Genomic DNA, 24,106 nt, shown 5'->3' with positions numbered 1-24,106 from the left:
ATATCAATATTTGGAAGAAAGATAGGACATGCAGATGGAGCCACTCAAGACTAGGCTCCACCCCAAATACCCATTCATTTATTAAAAAATTATTTAGGTATCCAAGTGTAAGGTACCGAGTTGGTCATGGAGTTACAATGAATACAACAGAAGGCCCTTGAGTGGGAATGGGGCCTGTGGAAAGGACGGATGTGAGAGGTAGTGTGGCTGAAACATGGGGACCAGAGGGCAGATAAAGAAAGATCAGGGTAGAATGGCAGGTAGGTACAAGAATATACATGGCCTTGCAGGCCACGGCTAGCAGCTTGAATATTATTGAGGGCAATAACATATTTCATTCATCCTGCAATATACTTCGGAACTAGTCAGTCTTATTACAATTTTATTAACGGAGGAGAAAAGGTTGGGACGGGTGGGGTCAAATAATTTATTTAAGGCTAGCCACAGACAAGGGCCGGGATCAGGGCCTACAAAAACCAGGAGACGTCGAGGTGGTGCGCGCCTTCGGCTTTCGCTGTTGGGCGGGGGTAGGCGGTGTGCGGGCTAAAGCCAGGAGTCAGACTAGGTGTACGCCCGACCGCAGTGCGCATGCGCCCCTGTCGGACGGAAGCCGGGAGGGGGCGGGGCCCAGGCCGACGGGCGCGAGGAAAATGGCGGCAGCGGCGGCAGCTGCGGCGAACGGGACGGGTGGGAGCAGCGGGATGGAGGTGGATGCGGCAGGTAACTGGCCCCGCGGGGACAGCTTCTGGAGACGGCTTTCGGGGTGCGTCAAGGCCGCCTTCCTGGATCCTGGAAGAAGTCAGGAGGGCGGACGGAACATCCCACCCCGGGATAACTTGCAGGAGGGATGTGTAGCCCGGGCTTTGCCATCTCCGGGGCAGGACGTGGGCCCCGGACTCTCACCCGCTGTTCTTTTCCTCAACCCTTAGTAGTCCCCAGCGTAATGGCCTCCGGGGTGACTGGGAGTGTTTCAGTCGCTCTTCATCCCCTCGTGATTCTCAACATCTCAGACCATTGGATTCGCATGCGCTCCCAGGAAGGGCGGCCTGTGCAGGGTGAGTGTTAAGCCTAATTCTGCAATCTTTTCTGGTCATCTCCCCCAAATAGCAGCCTTTTTTCCTTCCTCGTTCCAGTTGGTGGTTCACATTGACCTCAGACCCTCAGGATATAATGATGAGGGAAGTTTTGGGATTCTTTACCCTCGCCTCTTATGTGTTCTTCTCTTCCCCAGTGATTGGGGCTCTGATCGGGAAGCAGGAGGGCCGAAATATCGAGGTGATGAACTCCTTTGAACTGCTGTCACACACCGTGGAAGAGAAGATTATCATTGACAAAGAATATTATTACACCAAGGAGGAGCAGTGTGAGAGGGGAATATAAGTGGGCAGAGGAGTGGGAGAAAATAGATGTCGGGAAGATGGATAAGGTTGGGAACAAATAAACAGGACATGGGATCAGTACGGTGGAAAAGTGAAGAGGGAATAGCTGAAGATATCTCAGAAAAAGAAGACACTCAAGTTATTCTGCCCAAGAAAGTAAAGGATGAGATGATAGAAGGAATTCTAAACTGAGTGAGGATTTGAGGGGGAAGGGGAGAAGCTGGTGAAAATACACCAGGAGCTTCGAATTAAGGAAGGATTGTTTAAAGAAATACTTTGTGCTCTGGCCCCTTTCTCTCCAGTTAAACAGGTATTCAAGGAGCTGGAGTTTCTGGGTTGGTATACCACAGGGGGGCCACCTGACCCCTCCGACATCCATGTCCATAAGCAGGTATACATGCTCACATATGTGCGTGCTGGGGCAGAGAATAGAGAATGAGGGGAAGATGGGCATTGACACTCATGTCCATCATGTTCCTCTTCCAGGTGTGTGAGATAATCGAGAGCCCCCTTTTTCTTAAGTTGAACCCTATGACCAAGCACACAGATGTGAGTATACTCACCCCATCCATGCTTTGTCATGCTTGTCATTATGCTCATCTTTCATTCTCATCCCTTTTTACTGTATGACATTTCTATTAAGTTGAAGCTCCATTCTGCCACTTACCAGCTGTATGACTTTGAGTTAGTCATTTAACTTTTAATCTGCATTTTCCTCACGTGTAAAATGAGAAAAATCCTTTTGTGATTGTGTTTATTAGACGAGAAAATCCAAAGTGAAAAGGCTAAGCCCAATTTTTGGTACATAGTATAGGTTCAGGTGCATTTGATGAAAGAGCTGTTCTGTATCTCTTTACAGCTTCCTGTCAGTGTTTTTGAGTCTGTCATCGATATAATCAATGGAGAGGTAATGCCCTATCTTTCAACCCTCATATTCTACCCCTGGCATTTTCTGCTTTTGACTCTCCGTATGTGCTCCGCAGGCCACAATGCTGTTTGCTGAGCTGACCTACACTCTGGCCACAGAGGAAGCAGAACGCATTGGTGTAGACCATGTGGCCCGAATGACAGCAACAGGCAGTGGAGAGAACTCCACTGGTAACTGAGGCTGGAAGGTTGTCCTTGAAAGTGGGGGTGGAAGGTGTCGTCACAAGACTTCTCAACTGTGGCCTGTCCCTGTCCCCCTGCAGTGGCTGAACACCTGATAGCACAGCATAGTGCCATTAAGATGCTGCACAGCCGTGTCAAGCTCATCTTGGAGTATGTCAAGGCCTCTGAAGCAGGTAGAACTAGGGGTCTTCTGGCACTTTTCCTCATTCCTGGGGAAGTGATAGCATCCACATTAATACAGCCTTTCTGTGCCTTTAGGAGAGGTCCCCTTTAACCACGAGATCCTGCGGGAGGCCTATGCTCTGTGTCACTGTCTTCCAGTACTGAGCACAGACAAGTTCAAGACAGACTTTTATGATGTGAGTGTAAAACCCAGGATGGGGAGGTGGGGCTTAATGCTGTCATTTCTGAATGCAGGACAAAGGACTCAGTTGTTCCTTGGGCATGCTGTGAAGGACCCAGATCCCCTGGGGAACTGGTTCTTTCTGTTCCCTCCCAGCAATGCAATGACGTGGGGCTCATGGCCTACCTTGGCACCATCACCAAAACGTGCAACACCATGAACCAGTTCGTGAACAAGTTCAACGTCCTCTATGATCGACAAGGCATCGGCAGGCGGATGCGAGGGCTGTTCTTCTGAGGGTACTTGAAGAGATGACGCACAGGGGTCAGACAACTGTCCCAGAGGGAGGGGTGCTATACTCCCTTTAGAGAAACCTGTCATTAATAAAAGGGGAGCAGTCCCTCAGCACCCCTTCCAGTGGCTCTGTCCTGTATTAGGGGTACCACACAGGTCTTCAACTTGGATCAGTGGAGCCCTTCTGTATCATCAGCTGTTCTTGATACTTTTCAGTGATTGGGAGCTTATTGCCATTTGAAGTTGATTCCATGTGTGGTTAGGGGGGGTGTCTTTACATTCAGCAGAAGGCTGCCTCTTTCCATCTCAGCAGTCTGTTTTGTTTAATGTCTCCTTGTAAAGGACTACTTTCCCAAGCTTAATCTGTTTACACACACACACACACGCACACATGCACACACACGGAGGGAGGGAGGGGGGTATTAAGCACATTTCTCTCAGGGACAAACGAAAGCTTTGATCTTGTGGGAACTAAATATTGCCAAGAGATGTTCCCCAATTGTTGCTAAATATTTGAGTGCTTTGCCAGTTATGTGCTTGACCCATAGGCACCTCAGCCAAGGCAGAGATACTAGTGTCTATACTTTAGATGAGGCCAGGTGGTAAAATTATGGGGACTGTTCTATGCAATTACTTGTGCCAGGCATTTCATTTTTATGTTCCTTCCTCTAAGTCTGATTTCCATTACCCACTAAATAAGACTTTCCAACTGGAGTTGGGGGACTAGGGAGGTGTAAGAGTCATTTCAGAAAGTAGAAGGGGAAAGGAGTTGACTTGGAGAGGTCCTATACTGCCACTGTATCTTCAGAACCTTAGTGGCACAGCAGTATGCCCTACATATACTTGAATCCACCTGAGAGGAGATCCAGAGCAGTCAGTCTCTCTATAGTGGGATTCTCATTCCTCACTGCATTCCACATCTCTACTGGTGCCTGGCAGGTACTTTACTCAGTGCATTTTTGAGTGGGATGAAAGATGACATATAAAGGGAACAAGATGTGAACTTAGGACACGCATAATACCTCACTTTAACAGAAGGTATCAATCTATAAACACTTTATTAGCAAAAAGAACGAACAGAACTTTAAAATAAGTGCAGCTTAGGAAAAAGATGGGATCCTCCTTTCCTCTCAAGGGCACTGTTAGACCTTGAAGGGGGTGGGGGGGCTTAAGCACAGTATGCAGAATAGACGCCAGTGTTTCAAGTGGGTTGTAATCACACAAAAGTTATCCGAGTCCGGGCAGTGTTGACTTGCCATACGTTTAACTCCTCATACTCATCTAGCGCTGCCTGGAACTGGGCAGGTGTGAAACCACGCGATATGCAGCGCTGCTCTGCCTCAGAAAACCGGACACTGCGGCCCTCTGAGACCAACTCCCGGACGGTGGCAAATATCACATCTGCTGGCCTCTGGGTCCTGAAGGAAACAAGTGTGGGTGTGGGTAAGGTCATAGTACAAATGAGCACTAAATATATCAGAATAGCGATGTCAGAATTTTGAGACCACCGTTGTATAGGTGTTACCGAAGCCAAAATGGCCTGCTCAACAAAGTCTAGGTGACTGATTTCTTCCTTCATTAAACAACTCACCTAGCTGTTTGTCCCTTGTCACTCAGAAGTGAGTCTTTTGACATCTCCATTAGCCTTATGGCTTCATTCACATCTTCCTTCTCCACTGTGTCCACCATTCGCAGTCGTGCCTAAGGGGAAGGTAGGGACAGATGGGAACAGGAGGAGGGGAGTGGCACAGTCAGGGAACTGCCTTCTGTGTTGCCTACCAACAAAAAACAAGTGGAGGTGCCCTGCCCGCCCCAACAAACATCCGCAGTGTGGGGCCGGCACTGTCAGACCGAGACAAGTGCAATGCCCAGGGCAGCGTCCAGCAATTGCCCAAGTCTCCGCCTCTCAACACTGGCCAGTCCCGGTGTTCAGCTGTCCTGCGAGGGAGACTAGACCCTTCTGAATTCCAGTGGGCTCCCCACCATGACAGATGGAGCTTGGGGAGCTCAGCCTAGAAGGCAATTGGCATAGAGGTTGTGTCCCTGGGGCTCTGGAAGTGCTAGCTCAGCAGTAGGTCAGATAATCACACTACCTGCACGAACAGCACTTTGGAGCCCCCAGGACTAAGGTCCAAGATGTAAGGACAGAATGAAGGTTTCTAGCACAGGATCAAGGTCATAGTGAAATTCACCCCACCCATCCTCGCAGTCAGGTTTGAGAAGCAGGGAGGCGGCCTTTCCCTCCATGGATGCTGTGCGCGCCCTGCTGGAGCAGCAAGTACCCACAGTGCGGTAGCATGGACAGGACCACTATCTGCACTGTCAGCACTTTAGCCCCAGCAGGGCTTGAGTGGAAGGGAGGAGGCAACGAGAAAGGACAATATTAGGGCAGGCTGCCCAGTAAGAGTCAATAGTCAACCCTCCAGAATAGGAACTGGGTACTCACCAGAGCAGTGGACAGTCGCAGAATAGCCAGCAGAGTCCTGGCAGAAGTATAGGTGGCATCCTTACTGGCCCAAGCCTCTCGTCTCATCTCCACGTACGCTGCGGTGATATAGTCAGCCAGAGACTCTGGCACTGTTGGCTGCTTCTCCCGGCACATAGCTATGTATCGTCTGCAAGAAAATTGGTTTGTGGGGAAGTAGAAAAGGGAGATGGGGAGTATATTTCTCATTTAATAAAACTGTTGGGGTTGAGGGAGATCTTTTAAGTAGGAGAAAAAAAAAAAGCAGATGACTATCTGTGTGACTTGCATGTCATTGATTGGTTTCTTGGTGCCGTTTCAAATTATTTCTAACTTTTAAGGCAAATGGCCTGTGCGTGAATAAGACGTCCACCTGGCAGTGAACATGATATGGCTAAAAGGAACAAATATATTTTGTTTACTTTGTAAGACAAATGTTTATTTGAAGAGATAACAGGGAGGAAAAACCTTGAGAAACCACTGGGAACCCTTGAACAGACTTGTGGAGAATATAGTGACATCAAGTATCTTTTGGAGCAGGACTCAGCTTTGCCTAAAATCTGAACTTGCCTCACCTGAGACAGGCCAGTGGTATGAAAGATTGGTTCTGATGTGTGTGCTTCTGTGACCAGGCTGGGAGGGGACCCTAAAACTCAATACTTAGATCTAAGACACAGAAAGGGGCAGAGTGGTAGTGAAACACACACCTTAAGACTGAAAAGTTCAGGAGAAAAACACAAGGCCCAACACACTGCCTCACAAGGTGACTAAGTGAAGAACACTCGTCTTTACTCAGCACTCCTACCTCATAAGCTTCATGTCCAAAGGTTCAAACTGGGCGGGAGGCTGCCGGCTATGCTGGTGCACATAAGTGATGTGCTGGGCCAACCTGGGAATAGTAGAGGCAAGGAGGGACAACAGTCATGCTACACACCCTGGACCCCAACTCTTGTCTTCTTCCCTTGGCTCCATCCCATCATAGCATGGCAGGGACAAACTTTCACAGGAAATCCTTAATAGTGTCTCAGCCTAGACCAACCATTTCCCTATGAACTGTGGAGTAACGTTCATGAGCAAAGATTCTGAGGGCTTTCCAATTTCTCCCTCCCTCCAGATCATCCCTAAGGGATGACTCCTTAAGTGTTGAGATTTATTCACCGTAGGTCATTGTCTCGGTCAGGGCGGTCCTGGATCAGCCAGAGGAGGTCAAATCGGGAGAGAAGTGCGGCAGGAAGCTGTATGTTCTGTTCCAGGCTGCGGCGAGGGTTGTAGCGCCCATAGGCAGGGTTGGCAGCAGCCAGGATGGAACAGCGAGCATTGAGTGTCGTTAGAATGCCTGCCTTGGCAATGGAGATGGTCTGCTGCTCCATGACCTCGTGAATGGCTGTGCGGTCAGCCTCAGCCATCTTGTCAAACTCATCAATGCAGCACACACCCTGGTCAGCCAGCACAAGGGCCCCGCCCTCTAAGGTCAGTTCTCCAGTCACAGAGTCTCTCAGCACAGCTGCTGTGAGCCCCACGCCAGAAGAGCCTCGGCCTGTTGTGTACTGACCTGAATGGCAGTGTCAGGAAGGAAGCAGACATGTTTAGGAAAGGGGAAAGGAGCAACAGAGCAAAGGACACAAGTAATGGGGACGGAAAGGTGAGGCATGCACTGATCTACTCTACTGCCCATCCAAGCCTTCCTGGGTAAAGATCTATGGGGTATTAGTGCTGACAATTCTCTCCCCCAATCTTCTCCCACCTCCCAAATCCCTGGGAAAGAGAATAAACATGGTGGTCCTATGCCTGTCTTCTACATTTACCTCTCCCAGAGTGATTACTCACTGCGGGGGGCCAGGCGATCAATGTAAGACAGGAGCTGAGACTTAGCCACACCAGGATCCCCCATCAGGCAGATGTTGATGTTGCCTGGAAGAGAAGGCAGCCCCTCAATTACTTTTGCAGTACAAGCTGTCCAACAACAGATAAAAATACTTATGAGGTCTACCCCCACCCCCATACTTAGTATTGTTTCTTCTGATCCCTTCCTGTGTCCATGAAGTCAGGATATCAACTTTTTAAATTTTGTGATTTATAGGGATATTAGTTTTGGTCATCCTTTCCTCCAGATAAATGCCGTCCCTTACCGCAAGCTCCCCTGTCCCCGTCATGTCCTCTTACCCCTAATTTTCATGCCCCGAGGAGACTGGTCCACACCCCCCACCAGCAGGAGCAACAGTGCCTTCTTCACATCTTCATGCCCATATATCTCTGGAGCAATGGAGGCTGCCAGCTTTTCATAGAAATCCTCCTCTGAGGAAAAGTGAAGATTAGGAAAAAGAAAGTACTAGGAAGAAACATTCCTGGTCTTTCCCCCAGCCCCTCACCTGCAATTTGTCTTAGCTCCTCCCTGCTCAGCTCTCCAGACCCAGACTCATCATCCTCACTCTTACTCATCTTCACAATCCGATGGGCTTCCAGATAAGTTTCCGAGAGTAAACCCTGGAACAGAAAAAGGTCAGGATGTGAATGGCCATCCACACGACTCTTTCAGGAGTCCCTGACAAAACCCTTTGCTCTATTTTGTTTTGCTGTTAATAGTTTTCTCTGTGGGGGTGGTAACTGAATGGGCAAGAGGGAAAAGGGACTATTTCCTCATTTCAAATTCCCTTACCTGTACCACCTGTCGAAACTCAGAACGCAAGATTGGCAAGAAGATACCAGTGACACTGACGTGGTCCCCAGGCTGGGCGATCCGTGTGTTCTCTCCTTCTACCAACACCGTGATGCTACGAGGGATATTTCCCACGGGCACTTGATCACTCTGTGGAGGATAAGGATGTACAGGCAAGGAAAAAGAACCTAAGGCCCCTAAGGACCTAGGCATCCCACTTTTTACATCTTAGCCTGTCCAGTTTCAGACAAGTTAATGGGAGGAAGTGGAGATCTCCTTTACCTCTTTCCCAGCTCAATCAAAGTTCCAGTTAACCCCCCCTCCTGCTCTAGGTGACTTTTCTACCTCAGCTCTCCCTTCTGTTCTTTCTTTCTTCAACTCCATGAGTGACTACAGTATTCAAACTGATTCCCAAGCTCCACCTTCCCTGGGCAACATATCCCAAACTCACATGTTCTTGCATCTTCATCTCCTGGAATTTGATGAATTTGGAGCCACGTGTTTGCAGATATAGCCGTCCTCCTGAGCGGTTGGTCTGGCACTCTTGGCTCGGGCACATGATCAGAGGCATGAAAGTAGGAGACTGGATCTAGGATTTAAGAAAGCGTCAAAGGAAATCAGAAGAAAATGAGCCATTTAGATCAGTCACTTGAATCACATTTCATCTTAACGAAATCGTCAAGGACATTCTGAACTATTCTGTGAAAACATCGACAGACATAAAGAACACAAATGGAAAGACCACTACATACCAGAAAAAGAATAAAAGACAAATGAAACCAAGCGTTACAATAAGCAGAATAAATAACACAGAAACGTTGACAAAATTCTTATAAAAACCATTTAATGAAATTCCTTACTTCTTACATACCGGCTGGTAGGTCTCTGCCCCACACTGGTCACAAGTGTACGTAGCCACCACCATCCTGGGTTTGACCTCAGAGACACGAGTGACGATTCCACGCACAGTTACCAATTTCCCCACAGAGTCGGCCCGTACTTCCCGGATCACACGAGGCTTATTACTGCTTGGGCCTTGAAAGTACAGCTCACTAAGGGAGAAAATGGTCATTAGCAAGGTTCTTGAGAACCAATTCCCACTCCCTTCCCTACTGAGACCACTCACAATCTACGCATAAGTTCAGGAGGGTACTGGTTCTGGGGGCTTCGGGCTGCCCCAGGGTCTCGGCTCCGCTGCTCCATCATCAGTCGATGTTCTATGTAAACATCTAGAACATCTTTATTTACTACCTACAGGCAGAGGGAGAAAGATGGGAAAAATAAGCGGCAGGCAGGATGGGGCATAAAAGACACCCAGCAGAAATCACTGCCCCCTCCTCCTGCCAGCTCAGAAAACAATTAACTGAGAGGCTTCCTAAGTTCTTTGCCTTGCATTTTCTTGCACTCACCTCCCTCTCCTTGTACTGAGGCAGCAGCTCTTGAATAGAATCAGCAAAGAGCCTCGCATAGCGCTTGGTGTTCTCACAAATTGAATCCACCAACTCTGGGTCCTCCTCGGCCACATCATCTAAGTCTACGTACATTGCCACTTGTTCCCGATGAGCCAGTCGAACCTGGAGTGAGGAACAATCAGGAAAATCTCAGAGCCAAGTTTACTGTGCTCATTAGTGTTTACATGCATGGACCCATCACTGTGAGCTGAGGACACAGATTCCAGGCCTCCAAAGGGGAGAAAGAGCAGTGTGAGGCAGAACAATACTCCCTTCTTAGCCCCCCAGACAGCCTCTCAACTCCTAAAAACCTTAGTTATCACAACTACAGGATAGGATTATAGTCACTTACCAAGTATCAGATACCGCACTCAATGTATGTCACTTACAGACAATTGTACTTACTGAAATAAGCCAGGCCACCTCTTACAGCTCGTTTAGCCCATTCCCTCTAATCTTAAGACTTACCAATTGGTTCCCATACTTGAACTGCTTCTTGCCAAACTCGTCATCCTGGTAAAACTCTTGCAGGAATTTCTTCACCTTTTCTATAATGTAAATGTAAAACCATGAGGATCAACATTCCTTTCTTTCAGATACCTTATTGCAAACCCCTTTGACAGAAATCGAAGAAACCCATCTTCACTTAAATAAATGCATTAGTTTTATGAATATTTAAATCATCCTATATAACCCTCCCCAAACTGGGTAGAACTCCTTTTACAAGTCTGTTTTAATCTAGAGAAGAATTAGGGGCACCTGGCAGTTTAGAGTATTACCCAATACCCTCTCTCTAGGGGAACTCCGGTCTCTGCCTTCTTTCGGAATCTCAGCGCTCTTTCCCAGAGGCCTCCCGCTCCCAGCAGCAAGCTCAAGCCGAAAGGTTCTCATCTTTTTTCCGTAAGTACGATCGCCCCTGTTCTTTCAGTTCCTAAATCTCGCCCACTAATCCCATCCTCCACCCCACCCCCTCTCCCGCCACTGCTTCCGCTCTTAGTAAACAAAGAAGCACATGGGCCCAGATGCGGCCGCCTCACAGCCCGGGATTCCTCCGCCCAAGGCGGGAGCCGGCCCGGCGATCGGCGGGCTGGTCCAGGACCACTCCGTATCCCCCCAACAACTCCTCTACCTCCTCTCGGACTCGCGCTAAAACCCCCAATTCCAGACACACCCCCACCCTTAGGAGCTCTCTCTCCGAGACTACCGCGCGGAAGGACACTGTTTACACACGGCACTCCACCAGAGGCGTCGCGCAACTTCCGCTCGCCTACACTTCCGTTTGTAGGTTGGCCTAAAACGGCCAATCCCCGCGCGCAGCAGCCCGAGCAAGCCCTCCCCCCGGGCTTCGGCATCTCCGCAGGACTCGGGTAGTTAGGAGTGCCTGAAAGCACGAAGGGTATCGGGGCCCGGGGTGCCCGACCCTACTCCCTGAACAGTCTAAAAATGTCGATCCCTGCTAGGCATGACTTTTCCCACTCGAGCCCACAGTCTGTCCCCTCACGACGGCCCCCACTCCTTTTCCGGACACTATCACCAGCGCTTCGACCTCGCGTCTCCGCGTGCCTCCCAGGAGCCGTCTGCCTCGGCCCCGCGGCCTTCAGAACCGAGTTCCGACCTCGCGCGCAGGACCCGGCCCTGTAGGAGCCCAGCTCACTCCAGTAGGTGTTGGACAGGGGGTTTCCCGCACAGAATGTCCCTCCCAGGCTTGCAGACCCTCACCTTTCTCCAGGGCGTAGTCCTTAAGTGCCATCACTGCTGAGAACAGTGCTGCAGCAGTTGACGGGCTCAAGGTTCTCACTCCCCGGTAGCAGCGAACGTTCGCGCGGCGAACTGCGGCTGACCAACCGAAATTGGCGCGAAACGTCGCCCAACACGTGACTGGCGCCGCTGCATGCGGGCCAATCCGAAAAGAGACTCTCTGTCCCTCCCTCTCACCGCGGGCTCCAGTCTCCGCCAATCACACAACGTCTGGCTGAGTGACGGGCTTGGGCGAGGCGGGGCAGGAGCCAGATTTCCCGCGTACGAAGGGAATCGCTCTTAAAGGGCTAGCCCATTCGCGTCCTTTTGTTCCGGGGCCGCTGGGCGGGGCAGGCCTAACTTATTTCGTAGTCTATTCAGCAGAACGGCAATGATTTCGCAGTTCTTCATTCTGTCCTCCAAGGGGGACCCACTCATCTACAAAGACTGTATCCTTGACCCACAGGTTCCAGGGGGACGGGCTGGGTGGGAGCAGTGTCCTTTAGCTAGCCTGGGTTGCCAGCTCCTTAGCTGTCCTTCAACCTGACAGTCCGCGGGGACAGTGGCGGCCGAGATGTGGCCGAGCTTTTTTACCGGAAGCTGACGGGACTGCCCGGAGAAGAGTCCCCGGTTGTCATGGTAACCACACGGTGCTAGGAGTTGTACTTAGGGCCGGCGGGTAAGGGGGGGGTGTCTCCTCTCTCTCAGGGCTGCGTCCTTGAGAGCTTCCCCTTAGAGGGTGTACATTTCTCCAAATAATATTGAGGAAAGTTTAGTGAGCGCTAACCATATAGCAGCACAGCTCCTCGCACATCTCAATTCTCAGCACCTCTGGGGTGGGTACTATCATTAACTCCACTAACACTTTGGGAAACTGGGTCCTAGAGAGGTTTCTAGTTCGCTCTCAGTCGCACGGCTCGGGAGTAGGGGAATCAGGATACCAGCCCAAGTGTCCTGGGCCCTTAAGTACAACTCTCTTCCTGACACTTTTTCCCTCCCCCTTGCCCTCCTCCCGTTTGCCTCAGCACCACGATGACCGTCATTTTATTCACATCAGACATAGCGGTCTCTATATGGTGGCCACGACTTCAGAAAACATTTCTCCCTTCAGCCTCCTAGAGCTGCTCTCTCGGTGAGGAGGGCAGGGCTGGGCAGCTGGGTGTGGGGGGCTGAGAAGAGGAAGAGATACACAGTCCATTCTTTTTTCTAAGGTTAGCCACTCTCTTGGGTGATTACTGTGGCTCCCTGGATGAGGGGACCATCTCCCGCAACGTGGCTCTTGTCTATGAACTCCTGGACGAAGTGTTGGTAAGGTTCAATGATTTCCCTCCCTCACTGTCCCTGTTCCCTGAAGATCTATTCCTTGATTGGGAAGCTAAGTCCACTCCTTTTCACCTCTTTCCTCTACTGGCCACCCAAAGACTGTCCATCCTCCATCCCTAGGATTATGGCTACATACAGACTACATCCACAGAGATGCTGAGGAACTTCATTCAGACTGAGGCTGTGGTTAGCAAGCCCTTCAGCCTCTTTGATCTCAGCAGCGTTGGCCTGGTCAGTGGAGGAAAAGAGGATGGGGCAGGGAGGGGGACGGGTGGGGAAGTAGGGTTGGCAGGAGTGTCAGACCTTGGGGACTGATTGCTTTCGGTGCTTTCCAGTTTGGGGCTGAGACACAACAGAGCAAAGTGGCTCCCAGCAGTGCAGCCAGCCGCCCAGTCCTCTCCAGCCGCTCTGACCAGGTGAGGGAGAACTAAACAGATTTAGACCTGATTTTTTTAGGGGACTCCAGAGTCCAAGATCCCTGCATATCTTTCTACCTATCCTAGATTTGGATAATCCAATCCCTTCCCTTACCTTGTGTCCCCAACTCAGAGCCCTAGCCTCCACTGCCCTGTCCACTTTAGAATACAGGTCATTTAGCCTCCAACCACCCAAATCCCCTCTCTTTCCCAGAGTCAAAAGAATGAAGTGTTTTTGGATGTGGTCGAGAGACTGTCCGTACTGATAGCATCTAATGTAAGTTTGGGTCCCCAGCCCTGGAGCTGAGGATAGATAGTACCTCGGAAACACATTAAGAGGTCACCTCTGGGCATTAACCTCCCTGCCACTCTCAGGGCTCACTGCTGAAGGTGGATGTGCAGGGAGAGATCCGACTCAAGAGCTTTCTTCCCAGCGGCTCTGGTGAGAAGTCTGCAGGTTGGGCCCAGAGTTGGGTTTGGGACAGTCTCCTTGCTAGTGTGTATGGTGGTATTTGTCGACCTTTTCTGATTGTCCTTTTCTCTGACAGAGATGCGCATCGGTTTGACAGAAGAGTTTTGTGTGGGGAAGTCAGAACTGAGAGGTGAGATCAAAGTGGGTCTTTCTTATGTTTAGGTCACTACCAGAGGTTTCATGGAGAGAAGTTAAGAGATAGATCCCCACCCCACCCCTGCTCCTCTCTCCCACTATATGGGTTAGCAGAGGAGACTTTCTTTCTTTTTAGGTTATGGGCCAGGAATTCGGGTAGATGAGGTCTCATTTCACAGCTCAGTGTACCTGGACGAGTTTGAGTCTCATCGAATACTCCGCTTGCAGCCACCTCAGGGCGAGGTCAGGATGGGCTGGCCTAGTATCCTCCATCTACCCAAGGGAAGGGAGGCAGTTCAGGTGTGAGGAGACCAAACTGACCTCCATTCCTTCCTCATCTCAGCTGACTGTGATGCGGTACCAACTCTCAGATGACCTCCCTTCTCCGCTCCCCTTCCGGCTCTTTCCCTCTGTGCAGTGGGACCGAGGCTCAGGCAGGTGAGACCATTCTGCCTTGTTCTAGAAATTCTCTGGAACCCAAGCCAACAGACGAATGTTCCCAGGACTTATTGTGGAGGGATGATGGTTAGTGGTATAAGGTACAAATTAGAAAAAGGCAGCCTTCCCCCAAATGGACTCAGCCCCATGAACAGTAGTGACTGGTGGACTCGGGTAGATTTCAGCTCTTCTCTCTCTTTCCTTCAGCACATGCATGGGGGCCTTCAGTGGGGGATGGTGAAACGGCAGTAGGATATGGCCAGAGTAATGGTATTATACTCTTTCACCCAGGCTCCAGGTTTATCTGAAGTTACGATGTGACCTGCCACCAAAGAGGTATGAGTTGGGTAGCCAAGACTAGTTCATCTATGGGTAGTAGGAGACAGGGCCCAGATACCTTTTGCATCAGCTTTCAGATGCAGCCACCAACTTTGGAATCAGTTTAGTTAGAGGCTTGAGAGTTTGAGAATGGGATTGGGTGGCACTTGTGCTGAATTCCAGCTGTGACATTAATGAAGAATGGAGACAAGTCACTGCCTTTCCGGGGCTCACTCTGTTCCTTTTGTTTGCAGCCAGGCCCTCAACATCAGGCTGCACCTTCCACTGCCTCGAGGGGTGGTCAGGTTAGTGTGTGTGCATCGTGGGGTGTACGGTGGGTTTGCCAGCTTCTCTGGACAACAGAATAGCACCAGGGAGAGTGTGCACTGCGGCGGGTAGAGCTGGCCTAAGGCAGCTGAGCCTTGCACCTTTCCAAACTCCAGCCTGTCTCAGGAGCTGAGTAGCCCAGAGCAGAAGGCAGAGCTGGGGGATGGAGCACTTCGCTGGGACCTGCCTCGGGTGCAAGGAGGCTCTCAGCTCTCAGGCCTTTTCCAGGTACCAGCTGCTGCTTCTCTAAGGCCCTCTTCTCCCACCTCCATTTTCAGCCCCCCGACTCATCTCCTAATGTAGTTGTTGCTTTGTTCCCGCCAGTATGGTCACCTTCCTGGCCCTTTGTCTTCCCTACCCACGTTCCTCTTTGTGCCTTCAGCACCCCTCCCTCTACCTCTGTCCCTCACAGATGGAAGTCCCAGGTCTGCCTGGGCCTCCTGGTCAAGGGCACTCCACCTCAGCCCCTCCTCTGGGACTGGGCCCTGCGAGCCTCTCCTTTGAACTTCCCCGGCACACATGCTCCGGCCTCCAGGTTCGCTTCCTCAGGCTGGCAGTCACATCCTGCGGCAGCACCAACCCCCACAAATGGGTTCGGCACCTAAGTCACAGTGATGCTTATGTCATTCGGATCTGAGGCTCCCCAAACAAGGACATGGGCAACAAAGGCAGTGGCCTGTGGTTCAGAAGAAGGACAATACTGTCTTTTTCAGCCTTCTGGCCTGTGGCTATGGATCTGGGGAAAAGAGTCCCACCTCCTAGGGACCATGAAGACTCAACACGTTAGACCCTCCTATGGTATTGGACATAGGAAGGACTGAGGTGAATCAGAACTTATAAATCAAACTTTTATTCTGAGGAGCTGGCTGTACAATATCTAAAAAGAAAGTTAAGGTGAGGGAAGCAGGTTATTACTTCCTTCCACCCAGCGCGCGTGCGTGCGTGCGTGCGTGTGTGTGTGTGGAGAGAGAGGGAGAATCTGGGGGAGAGAACGTTGGCAGATGTGTGACAGTGTCAAGGTGCAGGCTGAGGAGAGCCAGATCCAGGGGGCTGGGAGCCATTAGCCTTTGGAGTCCCTGGAGCTGGAGGGGGGCTATCTCCAGCTTCCTGTTTTCCACCACAGAGGGCACTGACCCCAAGTGGGGAGGGGGCTGATGATTGGGGAGGGACTGGGGAAGGATGGGAGGTGGGGCCTCCTTTGCCATCCCCTGTTGGGGGAAGAGAGACCACTATGTACTTCTGGACACTGCCGGGGACAGAGGGGGCAGTGCTGGGGGGTGCAGCTGTGGCGGTGGAGACCAGCTTGACAATGGGCTGCACACTAGGGACCGTGGTAGTGACAGGAGAGGTGGTAGTGGAGCCTGAGCCAGGGGCTGAAGTGCTGAGGGACAGGACCTGAGGGGAGAATGGAAAGGCAGTGCCTGTTGCCTTGTCTCCTTCCTGTTCCCAAGGCCTGGGGGAATATCCCACTTGATCCAACCAAATAATTCATCCTCTGATTTTGCTCAGGGGAAGCTACGACCTTGTGGGCCCCTGGGAAGTGCTCTTTCTAGCTCCTGGCTTTGTGCCCACAGGTGACTTGGCTCTACTGTGGCGCCCCCCCAGAGTGCTCTGAGGTAACCCCAGGCCCCTTGGGCAGCATGGTGACGTGCTCCCCACCATCCCTGGTCCCACAGGGCTCCACATACCTGTTGGGTGGATGAGGCGCTGGAGGATGATGACATTACAATAAACTTGGTTGGAGGAGGGGAAGGCTGGGGTGGGGCAGCAGCTCGTGCAGACACCAGCGTCTGGACAGGCAGTGCGATGGAGCCAGGGACCTTCAGCAAGCCAGGGGTCCGGGGGCCAGGCTGAGGGGCCTGTGAGAGGGTCAGCGTGGGCCGGGGCTGTGGGAAGAAGGGGCAAGGAGAAAATGACATCTAAGAAAAAGAAGGGCTTTCCTTGGCCCTCAGTGGGTCTCACTGGGGTTCGGAGCCTGGCTTCCTCAAAGTCTTTGACTCAGAGGGCCCTGGGTTTTACAAAATTCTTGCACGTGATTCCCACCCTGATACACACCAGGCCTCCGTCCCCGTCCTTCCATTTTTGTTCATTTTACTTTGGTCCTCCTCTCCATTTGATCACCCTTCCCCCTCCTGGTACTGTCACTGACCTGAGTGATGGTTAGAGTGGTTCTGTTGACCTGCTGAGCCTGCAGAGCAGCTTGGGCCCGGGCCTTGACCACATGGGAACAGAGAAGGGGTCCAAGGGACCCAAATTCTGCCCGATAGGCATCCTGATTGTCAGGCGGTGGGCGCAGCTTTGCTAGAACAGGGGCACAGTGCTTCTGTAGAGAAAGCAAAAACAAATCCAGGTAAAAAGAGGGCTGGGACTCTCAGAAGTGTGGTGAAGGCATGAAAAAGGATATTACCTATCATTTCGGTATGTTCTTATTAGAAGCCAAGTTGCTGGGAAAGAAGAGTGTATAAGGAATATTGTGGTTTTTCTTCAAAAGAAAACACAGGCACCAACTGGTGTGAACAGAGAACATGCTGAATACCCTGGTAATATCTGAGGGGTAGTTTTGGTTTGTAGGGCATTTGCCTTACACAGAATAGGCCATAGTGATGCAGTAGCATCAGGGGGAGTCCAGAAGTCACAGGTTGAGGTTAAGACCTCTTATTTCTTACTTAACTCCTTTGTGCCTCAATCTTTACAGCTGCAAAATAGTATTATACTTTGAGGTGTGCTCTGAATGTATGAGCTAAGTGTTCATACACAGATAGGTTAAGTGAATAAAAGATACCACATGCTTGCTAAACATTGTACCTGTGTGTGTTGGGGATGGGAGAGGGTTAGTGGGAAGAAGCAGGGGGAAGACAGGGGGCTCTAGTCACCAGGAGGAGGCTCTGCACGTGGTCAGCTCCAATTCGGTCAATGTTGCTCAACACGGGGCCATCCAGGACACTGCGGATCCGCTCCCCCTCCTGCTGCAGCCGTGGCAGAATCAGAGTCTTAATCACCTGATGAAAGGAAGGGGAGAAGCCAGGGCCCTGGGATCACCACAGGATCTCCCAGGCAGGGAGGTGGGGGGCTGTTGCCCGCTATGACCTCATGATGCCTCCCTCCCCCAGTGCTTCCCCCTGGGGCCTGACATCATGTCCCAGCTCCGCCAGGCCTGCGATGGAGCCGTAACGTGTGGTCCATGGAGTCTTCTCGTCCACCCAGCTCTGTAAGGGGATGGAAAATAAATCCAGATAATGGGCCTGAAAGGGTAATTGGTAAGGACCCAAGTTTTTCATAAACACTCTTTTCTTGTAGATCATTAAGACATTACAGATACATATGGCTCAAGTCCTAGTGCCCCTGCTCGTCTTCAGTGTCACTTCTCCCTCCATTCTGCCCCTTGTTTTTAGTGCTATTTCCCCCGGCCACAGCTGACTCACCACTGATTTGGGTAGAGCTCTCACTGTCCTGGTGACAACCCTGAGGTAGAGATGTAAAAGGACTGAGGCTCTTTGCTCTCCTGGCTCACCTTGGTGAAGGTCTTAGTGATCCGGGACTGGATGTTGTTAGTAGTTGTGCTAAAATGCTTGCAGATCTGGGCCACCAGGCGGGCAGCAAAATCCCGGAGTGCCCAGTGGTTGTCCACATCTGGCCGCAGGCACAGCTGTCTGCTCACAATGCAGGTCATGACAGCTGGAATCAATTCATGCACCTAAGAGAGAAGTGGTGAGTCAGCTAATTTTGATAAATAGCCTCCTGTTGGTAGCACTGGGGTCTCCAAACCCTGGGATGAGAGGTGGGTGGGCAGGACCACTCACATATTTTTCTAGATATAGAGTAGGGTTATCCATCAGTGCCTTCACCATGCGCATCAAATAGATGAGCAGGGCCAGGTTGTTTTGCACCACGTTCACACGGACCTACAGGAAGAAGTGACGGGGCAGGGAAACTCTTTAGATGAGCATCCCCTGCCACCTCCTCGCCCCCTGGAACTTCCTCCTAGGGCCTGGCCTTCCTGAATCTTCTCACCCCCTCTGAGATGAAGGTGCTGAATCGTGGCAGCATCTGATAGAGCCCTGGGTCTGTTGCGATGCTCTGAAGGGCTTCCTGTAGGAGGAGGGTAATGAGTGAGGTTGGGGCAGATACCATGGGAAGAATTTGTGAGGCCTCCAAGAGAAGGCGCCTTGGGATAAAGACAGGATGGTGGGGCCTCACCGCTCTCTTGGCTTCACATGACCCCACACAGGCTTCAGTGATCTCCTTGTAGTACAGTTGCTGCTCCACAGATAATTCGTGGATACTTCGGGGCTTTAGTCGCAGAGGGCCCCCCTCTAGCAGGGGTGGTGCCTTCTTCTCTTTCCCTGTGTAAAACGGGAAGATGGGTTTGAAAAAGAAAGCTCCAGAAGAGGCCTTGGTACCAGACCCTCCTCCACTTCGCTACACAGCGAGACCCAGCTTCCCTGAGGTTGCTCAATCCCTTCTGGGGCAGTCTGGCCTGAGGTCTCGGCCCCTACCCTGACCTCACCCACTTCAGACATGACCATCTGGCTTTGGGGCAAGAGCCAGAAGAGGCCTGCCCTGGCAGTACTGACCTTTGCCATCAGCTGGGGTGGCCCCTTGACCTTTGCCTTTCAAAGGTCCATCTTCCTCCTGGCCTGGCTTTGCTGACTTCAGGGGTTCTGTGGCCTCAGCCTTCTGCTGCTCTTTAGGAGCTGGTGGGAAAGTAGTCACAAGGGGAGTGACAAGTATGGTTGATGTAAAGGAAGAAGGGGGAGAGAGAGAGGGGTGAGCTCTGAGCAGGGAGGTTACCTGGGGGTGGATTCTCTGGGATAGCTGGCTGGCAGCCTTCAATGCTCAACCAATGAGCTGTGAGAAAGGAAGGTGTCAAGTTGAACTGCTGGACATAGATATTAGGGAGCCATTCCACACTACAGAATATGTTTTCATTTCTGTTTCCACTCTTGTAACTCACCAGGGATCTCACACTGATGGCTTCATCCTTGTGACCTTCCTCAAACCCACAAGCACTGCTCCTCCTTTCCCTCCCCTGCCACCCTGTTCTCCTTGCCCCGAACCTTTGAGGCAGACATCCAGGGGCACCCGGGGCAGAGGGGTATTGATGATGTCACTCAGGTCAACCTCCTTTTCCTCATAGAAGTAAAGCTCCCGGCCCCCACCAGAGGCGAACCGGAAAGGAATGAATTCTTGAGCATGGAAGCCATAGAGAGGCTGTATCAGGAGAGAAACGACACCAGGGTGAGAAAGGAGCCCATGGAAGCCTGACTGAAGGCAAATGCAATATCGGGGAGGACTGCTGTCACCCACCCTCCCGTCTCAGTCCTGTGTTCCAATCACCTCAACATTCTTTAGCTTCAGCGCATAATCAATGTCACTTGTGGTGAGCTTCTGCCGCTTCCCCATGTGCATGAACTTTAAGGCATCCTGTAGGTGGGAGAACAAATGTCAGCCCGACACCCTGAGGAAGACAGCATCCTCAATATAATACAGGGCTGGGCAGAGGGGCTAGGTTACCTGTGCAATCTCCTTGATGCGGTAGCTGACCTCATCTGTCAGCAGCTGGCAGGTTTCCTCCTGAATCTGGGCAATGCCCATAGACTCAGCCACCACCTTCATTGACTCCGAGGGCAGCACAGTATTGCTGAGCTTCAGCTTCTTCTCCTCAGCCATTCTGGGGCCCCTCCTCCCTCCCCTGAAGGATGATGCCCCAGGATGGAGATGGAGATACTGGCAGAGGGATGGGGTGGGCAGAAGAAATAAAATGAAATGTGAGACCCAAAGAAGAGGGGCTATCTGGTCAGGAGAGGCCACAACAAATAGAGGACAATAACGTGAGGAGGGAAGGAACTTGTGGGTGTCTTCTGTCCATCCCCATGAGTCAGCACTGGGTGTAACAGGAGGTAGCAATCTGATCCAATTCAACATAACTTATTGAGCTATGATTCTATGCCTGGCACCATACAAGTGAGGTATAGAATGATCTCAGCCCTCAATTTAAATCCCAGCCCTAGCACTATCTTGCTCTGTTACTTGGGCAGATTATGTAAATTGTCCCTGGTTTGGGTTTCTTCTCTGTAAAATATAGGAAATACTTTTTTCCTAAGGTTGTTTCCCACATACCTTCATCTCTCTTGCCCCTTCTTACATCAGTATCCATGACTGACACAAACACAATATTGGTTAAATACAGCTCTCCCACCCTCAGCCTATATACCTGTACAACTCAATGTGATGAGAAAAACACAACCATCATGACTAATTTCTACTTTAAATTCATGGCCATAAACTTCAAATGGGCCCTTAATGCTGCCAGATAAGCACACTATATACCTCAATGTACTCAATCTCCCTCTGTCCTATATGACATATTTCCTTCTCCCTCACTTTGAGCCACCAGAAGGGACCTACAGACCCCCACCACACCTACCCACCGAGCAGCTCTGGTGTTCACTTACTCTGCCTTCCCACCTGTTACTATAATGTTCATATCCATCACCACCTCCAGCATTTCTCCCGACTCCCTGCATCATCAGTTTCACAACCTACGATATCATTCCTATTAGCTTATAAAAGTTATTTCTGCCATCTTAAAAAAAAAGCCCCACAGCAATATAGATGAACAACGGAATATTGTTCAGCCTTAAAAAGGAAATTTTGACACATGCTACAACATGGATGAACGTTGAGGACATTATGCTGAGTGAAATAAGCCAGTCACAAAAGGACAAGTATGGTATGACTCCACTTGTGTGAGGGTCTTAAAGTAGTCAAACTCAGAGTCAAAAAGTAGAATGGTGGTTGCCAGGAGCTGGAGGAGGGAGGATGGAGACTTACTGTTTAATGGGTAGAGAACTTCAGTTGTGTAACATGAAGAATTCTGGAGATGGATGGTGGTGATGGTTATACAACAATGTGAATGTATTTAATGCCACTGTACTACTTTTAAAAATGGTTAAGATAGTTTTGGTGTGTATTCCACCAAATTATACATTTAAAAAATCTTTTATTTCACTTTCTCTATATGACATACCCCATTTTTTGGCTCCTCCTTGCAACAAAGCTCCCTGAAAAGGTTGTCTTAACGCTGCTCCTAATTCTTTCCTCTCCTTCTCTCTTGAACCTACTCCAGTCAGGCTCTTCACCCCACTAGGTCCCTGAAACCTCTCATCATAGTCACATTGTCAAATCCAAGGCCCACTTTCTGTTCTTATCTTCTTTAACCTCAAAGCAGCACATAGCATAGCTGACTACTACTACCTTCTGAAAGGTTTTACTCCACTGTGGCACCAACTTCTGGTCTTCCTCCTACCTCACTGGCCATTACCTCTCAGTTTCCTTTACTGGTTCTTCCTCTTCTTTTCACCTGCTTAATGCTGGAAAGTCCTGGGCTCAGTCCTTAATTTTCTCCTCTAGTTACACATATTCACTTGGTGACCTCTGTTTTCAATATTGCTTATAGGCTGATGATGGCCAAATTTATATCCCTAGCCAAGTATTCTTCCTAGCTTCAGACTTATATATAAAACTACCTAAAATCTTCACTAAAACTGAACTCCTGATCTCCCATCCCCTCACCTGCTCTAGCCTGTTTTCTTCGTCTTAGCAGGGACACCATCCATCCAGGAGTTCATTCTTTATGTAGAGTCCTCAGATCAAATCCACTAGGTGACCCATCCTGATTCCTCCATTCCTACAGCAGGTCCCCATCATCTGTCACCTGGATAACTTCAATAGCCCCCTGACAAGCTCTTCTTGCTTTCACCTTTGCTCTTTACATGTAATCCCAACACAGCAACCAGAGTGACTCTGTCCAATTATAAATCAAATTGGGTCATTTCTCTGCTCAAACCCTGTAATAGCTCCCCATTTGCGATTGAGTAAAATCCAAAATTCTTATGGTCTACCAGGCCCTCTCTGCATGACCTCCTTTGCTTCCTTCTTCCAGCTTGATCCAGCCCATTGTCCTCCTTGCTGTTCAAACCTGACAGGCATGCTGTTGCTTTACAGACTTTGCTGTTCCTTCTGCCTGGAATGCTCTTCCCCAGATGTCAGCCTAGCTGCCTATTCCCACCACCCTATTTAATAGCACACTCCACCCCCGCCCATGGTATTTAACATCTAATTTCTTGCCATTTATCACCACCATACCTACCCCTCCTGCACTGTGTTGACAGAGATCTTTATCTATTATGTTCACTGATGTATTCCAAGACCGCAGACTGTTGCCTGAGACACTGTAGATACTCAGTACACATTTGTTGAATAAATGAATGAACTGAGGCTTAGCGATGTAGGTGCTCAGTACATATTCGGAACCACAATTATCAAGATGAACAAGAATAGGCCCAAGCTTGGAATCTACTCTGCGGACAACAAGAAAGTGGCTCGCTTGAAGCTGGCATTAGGAAGACATGTCAAAAGTGTTTAGGATTGACTGCGGGGTGTAGGTGGGGGAGGGGGGGGACGTGCTGGAGAGGTGAGAAGATGGAGGAGAAAGAGAATTTGGTTCTCCTCAAACCATCCCAGCTCTCCTCCCCCTCTTTTGTAAGTCTTAGTTGCAGGGAACACATTTATTCAACACATACTCTGTGCCTGGAGCCGGGTATACAAGAAACGGTCGTGTCCCAGTGTCCTGGAGAACTCCTAATAATCCTTCAACACTCTGCGGTACCCTCTGCCAAAAAACAGCCCCTCAGGTCAATGGAGTCGGCAGAAAGGCTTCACAGAGGAGGGTTAACTTGAGCTAGATGTGTGTAGTTCCCCCGACAGGTTAATGGGTCGAAGGTCCCCAGGTAATGGGACCAGCGCGAAAATAGCAGAAGCCACTTCATCCCCCAACATCCCTCCAATGCAAACACACAGAGTTCCCACGCGTACGGACACACAACCAACCGTCCTCCTCCGGGTCCCACACAGGCCCGTCAAGGGGTCTAGTCCGGGTACCACTCGACCCTCCCCTGCCAGCGGAGCGCCCCGCGCAGGAAGAAACTCTCACCGCCGCCAAAGCGCCGCTCACCCGGCGCTCGGCGCCATGTTGGCCCCGCCCCTCCCAGCAGCAGGTCCTGGCAGAGACGGGGAACGAGTCACTACCCCTTCTCCGAGCCGGATTAAGTCCTCTAGACTCACGGCCTCGAACGATATAAAAACGCTGTTCACTATCTATGTGTAAGGAGCAAACACTTTTGTTGCAATTACTTCTGTTTATTCCTTCACTATCCGGCGGCCAGGACCTTCGGGAGGCGC

General features: G+C 50.5%; 4 protein-coding genes across 12 annotated transcripts; 2 read left to right on the top strand and 2 right to left on the bottom strand.

Annotated features, from left to right (window-relative positions):
- Positions 1 to 628: 628 nt before the first annotated feature.
- On the top strand, positions 629 to 3,496 carry COPS6 (COP9 signalosome subunit 6). Its single transcript, XM_054589316.1, has 10 exons — positions 629 to 720; positions 930 to 1,055; positions 1,232 to 1,363; positions 1,682 to 1,770; positions 1,866 to 1,928; positions 2,239 to 2,286; positions 2,363 to 2,477; positions 2,570 to 2,662; positions 2,748 to 2,848; positions 2,989 to 3,496. Exons 1-10 carry the CDS (start codon positions 651 to 653, stop codon positions 3,127 to 3,129), a joined length of 978 nt encoding a protein of 325 aa, XP_054445291.1. The 5' UTR covers positions 629 to 650; the 3' UTR covers positions 3,130 to 3,496.
- Positions 3,497 to 4,165: 669 nt separating this feature from the next.
- MCM7 (minichromosome maintenance complex component 7) lies at positions 4,166 to 11,567 on the bottom strand. 5 transcript variants are annotated; one of them, XM_054589821.1, is made up of 15 exons: positions 11,417 to 11,567; positions 10,166 to 10,245; positions 9,656 to 9,820; positions 9,373 to 9,497; positions 9,118 to 9,298; positions 8,698 to 8,835; positions 8,247 to 8,396; positions 7,960 to 8,074; positions 7,754 to 7,885; positions 7,418 to 7,501; positions 6,749 to 7,142; positions 6,396 to 6,479; positions 5,573 to 5,741; positions 4,718 to 4,827; positions 4,166 to 4,544 (listed from the first exon to the last, which is right to left on the bottom strand). In XM_054589821.1, exons 1-15 carry the CDS (start codon positions 11,445 to 11,447, stop codon positions 4,343 to 4,345), a joined length of 2,160 nt encoding a protein of 719 aa, XP_054445796.1. In that variant the 5' UTR covers positions 11,448 to 11,567; the 3' UTR covers positions 4,166 to 4,342. The 5 variants fall into 5 exon arrangements, with proteins under 5 accessions (XP_054445796.1, XP_054445799.1, XP_054445797.1 ...); XM_054589824.1 differs by lacking the exon at positions 11,417 to 11,567 and adding an exon at positions 10,902 to 10,932 and having other exon boundaries at positions 4,167 to 4,544; XM_054589822.1 differs by lacking the exon at positions 11,417 to 11,567 and adding an exon at positions 10,869 to 10,893 and having other exon boundaries at positions 4,167 to 4,544.
- A 202-nt stretch (positions 11,568 to 11,769) lies between these two features.
- Positions 11,770 to 15,744, top strand: AP4M1 (adaptor related protein complex 4 subunit mu 1). Its single transcript, XM_054589816.1, has 15 exons — positions 11,770 to 11,883; positions 11,985 to 12,073; positions 12,460 to 12,566; positions 12,646 to 12,742; positions 12,878 to 12,988; positions 13,093 to 13,173; positions 13,388 to 13,450; positions 13,549 to 13,615; positions 13,722 to 13,775; positions 13,917 to 14,023; positions 14,124 to 14,218; positions 14,510 to 14,554; positions 14,791 to 14,841; positions 14,980 to 15,091; positions 15,276 to 15,744. Exons 1-15 carry the CDS (start codon positions 11,826 to 11,828, stop codon positions 15,498 to 15,500), a joined length of 1,362 nt encoding a protein of 453 aa, XP_054445791.1. The 5' UTR covers positions 11,770 to 11,825; the 3' UTR covers positions 15,501 to 15,744.
- A 56-nt stretch (positions 15,745 to 15,800) lies between these two features.
- TAF6 (TATA-box binding protein associated factor 6) lies at positions 15,801 to 23,899 on the bottom strand. Of its 5 annotated transcripts, none has more exons than XM_054589812.1 (15): positions 23,859 to 23,899; positions 20,378 to 20,590; positions 20,201 to 20,287; positions 19,921 to 20,074; positions 19,655 to 19,711; positions 19,438 to 19,557; positions 19,061 to 19,206; positions 18,875 to 18,952; positions 18,664 to 18,765; positions 18,375 to 18,557; positions 17,995 to 18,069; positions 17,737 to 17,862; positions 17,013 to 17,186; positions 16,552 to 16,749; positions 15,801 to 16,258 (listed from the first exon to the last, which is right to left on the bottom strand). In XM_054589812.1, exons 2-15 carry the CDS (start codon positions 20,531 to 20,533, stop codon positions 15,878 to 15,880), a joined length of 2,037 nt encoding a protein of 678 aa, XP_054445787.1. In that variant the 5' UTR covers positions 20,534 to 20,590; positions 23,859 to 23,899; the 3' UTR covers positions 15,801 to 15,877. The 5 variants fall into 5 exon arrangements, with proteins under 5 accessions (XP_054445787.1, XP_054445790.1, XP_054445788.1 ...); XM_054589815.1 differs by having other exon boundaries at positions 23,880 to 23,898; XM_054589813.1 differs by lacking the exon at positions 23,859 to 23,899 and adding an exon at positions 23,756 to 23,834.
- Positions 23,900 to 24,106: the final 207 nt, after the last annotated feature.

Source organism: Pteronotus mesoamericanus, unplaced genomic scaffold, assembly GCF_021234165.1.
Source record: "Pteronotus mesoamericanus isolate MK-2021 breed Mesoamerican mustached bat unplaced genomic scaffold, CSHL_Meso_final scaffold_167, whole genome shotgun sequence".
Classification (NCBI taxonomy): domain Eukaryota; kingdom Metazoa; phylum Chordata; class Mammalia; order Chiroptera; family Mormoopidae; genus Pteronotus; species Pteronotus mesoamericanus.
This window is presented reverse-complemented; position numbering and strand designations above follow the sequence as displayed.

Excerpts from the sequence above, each read along its gene's own strand:
- COPS6 (XM_054589316.1), top strand. The coding sequence starts at position 651 with ATGGCGGCAGCGGCGGCAGCTGCGGCGAACGGGACGGGTGGGAGCAGC. Across the intron at positions 1,056-1,231 it reads GGAAGGGCGGCCTGTGCAGG|TGATTGGGGCTCTGATCGGG; the intron begins GTGAGTGTTAAG and ends TCTCTTCCCCAG. Across the intron at positions 2,663-2,747 it reads TGTCAAGGCCTCTGAAGCAG|GAGAGGTCCCCTTTAACCAC; the intron begins GTAGAACTAGGG and ends CTGTGCCTTTAG.
- MCM7 (XM_054589820.1), bottom strand. The coding sequence starts at position 10,588 with ATGAGAACCTTTCGGCTTGAGCTTGCTGCTGGGAGCGGGAGGCCTCTG. Across the intron at positions 9,299-9,372 it reads CCTGAACTTATGCGTAGATT|TGAGCTGTACTTTCAAGGCC; the intron begins GTGAGTGGTCTC and ends TTTCTCCCTTAG. Across the intron at positions 8,075-8,246 it reads AGTTTCGACAGGTGGTACAG|GGTTTACTCTCGGAAACTTA; the intron begins GTAAGGGAATTT and ends TTTCTGTTCCAG.
- AP4M1 (XM_054589816.1), top strand. The coding sequence starts at position 11,826 with ATGATTTCGCAGTTCTTCATTCTGTCCTCCAAGGGGGACCCACTCATC. Across the intron at positions 12,074-12,459 it reads AAGAGTCCCCGGTTGTCATG|CACCACGATGACCGTCATTT; the intron begins GTAACCACACGG and ends CGTTTGCCTCAG. Across the intron at positions 14,842-14,979 it reads CTGCCTCGAGGGGTGGTCAG|CCTGTCTCAGGAGCTGAGTA; the intron begins GTTAGTGTGTGT and ends TCCAAACTCCAG.
- TAF6 (XM_054589812.1), bottom strand. The coding sequence starts at position 20,533 with ATGGCTGAGGAGAAGAAGCTGAAGCTCAGCAATACTGTGCTGCCCTCG. Across the intron at positions 20,075-20,200 it reads TGAAGCTAAAGAATGTTGAG|CCTCTCTATGGCTTCCATGC; the intron begins GTGATTGGAACA and ends CTCCTGATACAG. Across the intron at positions 17,187-17,736 it reads ACGTGCAGAGCCTCCTCCTG|AAGCACTGTGCCCCTGTTCT; the intron begins GTGACTAGAGCC and ends CTTTCTCTACAG.